The 4537-nt window shown below is 39.1% G+C and overlaps 1 protein-coding gene across 1 annotated transcript; it reads left to right on the top strand.

Moving 5' to 3' along the window:
• On the top strand, positions 1–1620 carry LOC106582843 (transcription factor HES-5-like). The gene is made up of 2 exons (XM_014166346.1): positions 1–138; positions 260–1620. The coding sequence occupies exons 1-2, from the start codon at positions 16–18 to the stop codon at positions 689–691; spliced, it is 555 nt and encodes a 184-aa protein (XP_014021821.1). The 5' UTR covers positions 1–15; the 3' UTR covers positions 692–1620.
• Positions 1621–4537: the final 2917 nt, after the last annotated feature.

Genomic DNA, 4537 nt, shown 5'->3' on the forward strand with positions numbered 1-4537 from the left:
CTATATATAGGAGAGATGAAGCCAGTAGAGATCAGATTCTCTCTACACAGACCTCTACAGCACAGAGATCCAGCCATGGTACCTACAATCACTTCAGCTATGATCTACTCTAAGGAGCACCTGACTCTGACAAACAAGGTGAATTGAAGATTCAAATTCAATGACATTTATTACATTTGTATTGATTGATTGTTAATCTGCTTCGGTAATGTAATACACCAGAATAAGGTTATTAATGATTCCTCTTCTGTTCTTGCAGCTAAGAAAGCCAGTGGTGGAGAAGTTACGCAGAGATCGTATCAACAACAGCATTGAGCAGCTCAAGTCTCTCCTGGTTCCAGAGATCCTCAACCAGCAGCCCGACTCCAAGCTGGACAAAGCCGACATCCTGGAGATGACAGTTTGCATCCTGAGACAACAGCAACAGAACCAGTCAGTGAGCTCCTCCTTCTGCTCAGCACCTGTCAATCAGGGTTACTCCAGGTGTGTCCAAGAGATTGTTCACTTCCTGTCTAAAGATGAGCTGACGACACAGTCCCAGAGAAGACTGCTGAGCCACTTCCAGAGCCTGCAGCCATCCTCTGAGAAGAACAGGAGGGAGATTGACCGTCCTCAGCTGAGCTCCCCAGCCCAGCACAGCATCAGCAAAGACAGGAGTCCAGTCAACATCACCCTCTGGAGGCCCTGGTAGAGACCTACAGACTGGAGCTCCACTCAGACAAACACAATGGATGGACCATATTGGTCTAAGATTAATTTCCTGGACAGTAATGAGTATAAGAAAATATCTTCTTTATTTTCTGTTTATGCAGGAGTTTTTTAAAGTCTTGCTGTCATTGAGACATTTCATTTCAGTTGTACTGAAGTTAAAACGTTTTACAAGAAAACAATATGATCTTTTAAAAATACATTTTTGTAGTGTTAATTGAAATCATTATAACCTTTATGTTTCGTGAAACGTGTTGCTTATATTGATCATGTTTTATATTCATGATTAACAATAACTTTAATGCTCCTCCATGAGAACCTTTAACCCACAATAGATATTATATAATCAATTGTTTGTGATTACCTACTACTGATCTGTTTAAAGGTCAAAATGTATAAGACAAAAACCTATTGCCACTACATTTGTGTAGTGATAGAGTCATATTGACATTGTATTGAGCATCTTCTGTGAAGCATGTATCAGTTATATATTTGATATTGATCAACTTTAGCTACAGCATCAATGTTCCTCCAAGAGGATTATTTACCCAAACTGGGTATTATACCTTTTATCATCACTCTGTGATTAGCAGTGTTTGATTTGTTACAAGATCAACCATTATTTGTGAAATTGTTGATCATGTTATTTGAATAATAATTGTATTGCAAATGGGAGAAAGAAATGTCTAATTGAAAAAACCCTGTTTATTTTAAACAATTCTGTTGTCTTTTAGGAAGACAGTAACTTTGTATCCTATACTCTGATAGAGTATCATATATTGGATATTTGTTCAACTTCTTGCTGTGATGTTAAATCACTTTATTTCTGTTGAAATATTTACCTGACATTAAGGTATTGATGGTGTGACTCATTCAGTCAGTCTGAATAAATACACTAATCTTCAAATGAAACATTCTTGTCTGTTACTCCACTCTTTTCTCCGCTGAAATTAGCTTCCAATAGAGTTACGTTACTGACATGATATTCCACATATACAGTTGAAGTGGGAAGTTTCCATACACTTAGGTTGGAGTCATTAAAACCTGTTTTTCAACCACTCCACAAATTTCTTGCTAACAAACTATAGTTTTGGCAAGTCGGTTAGGACGTCTACTTTGTGCATGACAAGTCATTTTTCCAACAATTGTTTACAGACAGATTATTTCATTTATAATTCACTGTATCACAATTCCAGTGGGTCAGAAGTTTCCTTACACTAAGTTGACTGTGCCTTTAAACAGCTTGGAAAATTTCAGAAAATGATGTCATGGCTTTAGAAGCTTCTGATAGGCTAATTGACATCATTTGAATCATTTGGAGGTGTACCTGTGGATGTATTTCAAGCCCTACCTTCAAACTCAGTGCCTCTTTGCTTGACATCATGGGAAAATCAAAAGAAATCAGCCAAGACCTCTGAAAAAGAATTGTAGACCTCCACAAGTCTGGTTCATCCTTAGGAGCAATTTCCAAATGCCTGAAGGTACCACGTTCATCTGTACAAACAATAGTACGCAAGTATAAACAACATGGGATCACGCAGCCGTCATAACGCTCAGGAAGGAGATGCGTTCTGTCTCCTAGAGATGAAAGTATTTTTGTGCGAGAAGTGCAAATCAATCCCAGAACAACAGCAAAGGACCTTGTGAAGATGCTGGAGGAAACGGGTTCAAAAGTATCTATATCCACAGTAAAACGAGTCCTATATCACCATAACCTGAAAGGCCGCTCAGCAAAGAAGAAGCCACTGCTCCAAAACCGCCATAACAAAGCCTGACTACGGTTTGCAACTGCACATGGGGACAAAGATCGTACTTTTTGGAGAAATGTCCTCTGGTCTGATGAAACAAAAATAGAACTGTTTGGCCATAATGAACATCGTTATGTTTGGAGGAAAAAGGGGGAGGCTTGCAAGCCGAAGAAAACCATCCCAACCGTGAAGCACGGGGGTGGTAGCATCATGTTGTGGGGGTGCTTTGCTGCAGGAGGGACTGGTGCTTTTCACAAAATAAATGGCATCATGAAGAAGGAAAATTTGGTCGATATAATGAAGCAACATCTCAAGACATCAGTCAGGAAGTTAAAGCTTGGTCGCAAAAGTGTCTTCCAAATGGACAACGACCCCAAGCATACTTCCAAAAATGGCTTAAGGACAACAAAGTCAAGGTATTGGAGTGGCCATCACAAAGCTCTGACCTCAATCCCATAGAAAATTTGTGGGCAGAACTGAAAAAGTGTGTGCGAGCAAGGAGGCCTCCAAACCTGACTCAGTTACACCAGCTCTGTCAGGAGGAATGGGTCAAAATTCCCCCAACTTATTGTGGGAAGCTTGTGGAAGGCTACCCGAAACGTTTGACCCAAGTTGAACATTTTAAAGGCAATGCTACCAAATACTAATTGAGTGTATGTAAACTTCTGATCCTCTGGGAATGTGATGAAAGAAATAAAAGCTGAAATAAATAATTCTCTCTACTATTATTCTGACATTTCACATTCTTAAAATAAAGTGGTGATCGTAACTGACGTAAGAAAGGGAATCTTTACTAGAATGTCAGGAATTGTGAAAAACTGAGTTTGAATGTATTTGGCTAAGGTGAATGTAAACTTCCGACTTGAACTGTAACTACTAGCTAGACTACAGTATATGGGGCTAAATAAGAAAAAGCCTGCTTTGAGCCAAGACTGTACAGAAGGATCTTGAAAGAATGACACTAGACAGGTTTTTCATGTTCCTCTTGGTGCTTCTCTGAAAATCTACAGAGTAAAATAAAATACATTTCTAGCCGTACTTTATTAATTCACGTGATTTGATTTGATGTAGTCAGAAATTGCTGACTAAATATTTAGGCTGTTTATTTGACGTATGATATCACTTAAATGTAATGAAGTGTGAAAGAGATAATTGGTCATGTGAGTTCCTAGAGATATGGCTGTGTTGTTTTTACTGAAACACCTGTTTTGCATAAATGTATTTTAAATATATCAGAATGTATTGCGATAGCATTTGCATTCCATGATTTTTAGTGGAATGTGGTGTTAGGCCAAAACTGCTGCTGTCATCTTAGTGCTCTAAAAGTTTAGGGCTGCGGGCTGCATGATGTGATGTGTTATAAGACACACTTCTATTGTTCCTCCATTGAAAGCAGTGAATGGAGAGAATGTGGGAAACCGAGGAGAACTCACTCACAGGGCCCCTTTGGGACAATAGACTGGGACCTCTACCCTGGACTGTCAGAGGTTACAGTGGGGGTCTGGGTCTCTAGTGGGAAATCAATGGATCTGTCTCTAATGATCCAATAAATGTCCTGCCATGTGTGTCATCTGATCAAATATACCTTTCCCAAAAGGTTCAAGACATCATATTTTGATGAGCTTTTTTGGACCACATTTGAGCAGTACTTACATCTTCTTCAAGATTATTGCAATTAATCCAGTTTTTATTCTGTTTGTATGTGGGACATGGTTTAAACATGCCATGTGTTTGTATACAGAAACACACTTACAGATTCAATCGATTCACTGTAAGTCGGAGTCTGTTTCTTAAGATAAATATTTAAGTAATTCTCTTTTTACCCCCAAGGGCTTGATGAGAACTGCTTGTGTAGAGATGAATTAGCATTTATCAAGGCACACTTCTATTGTTTAGTGGAAGTTCTCTCAATGGGCAGAGAGTGGGAAAGCTCTGAAGAGCAGAGTCACAGTTGATTGTCATCATCATCAGTCAATGTAAATTGTCTGGTGGCGATTTTCATGAATTGTTCAGCTGTCTATTGGCTTGGGGGTAAAAGCTGTTGAGGAGCCTTTTGGTCCTAGACTTGACGTTCCGGTACC

This window comes from Salmo salar, chromosome ssa22 (assembly GCF_905237065.1).
Source record: "Salmo salar chromosome ssa22, Ssal_v3.1, whole genome shotgun sequence".
NCBI lineage: Eukaryota > Metazoa > Chordata > Actinopteri > Salmoniformes > Salmonidae > Salmo > Salmo salar.

Bases quoted from the DNA above. Each gene is read 5' to 3' on its own strand.
- LOC106582843 (XM_014166346.1), top strand. From the start codon at position 16: ATGAAGCCAGTAGAGATCAGATTCTCTCTACACAGACCTCTACAGCAC. The intron at 139-259 runs GTGAATTGAAGA...CTGTTCTTGCAG, and splicing joins ACCTGACTCTGACAAACAAG to CTAAGAAAGCCAGTGGTGGA.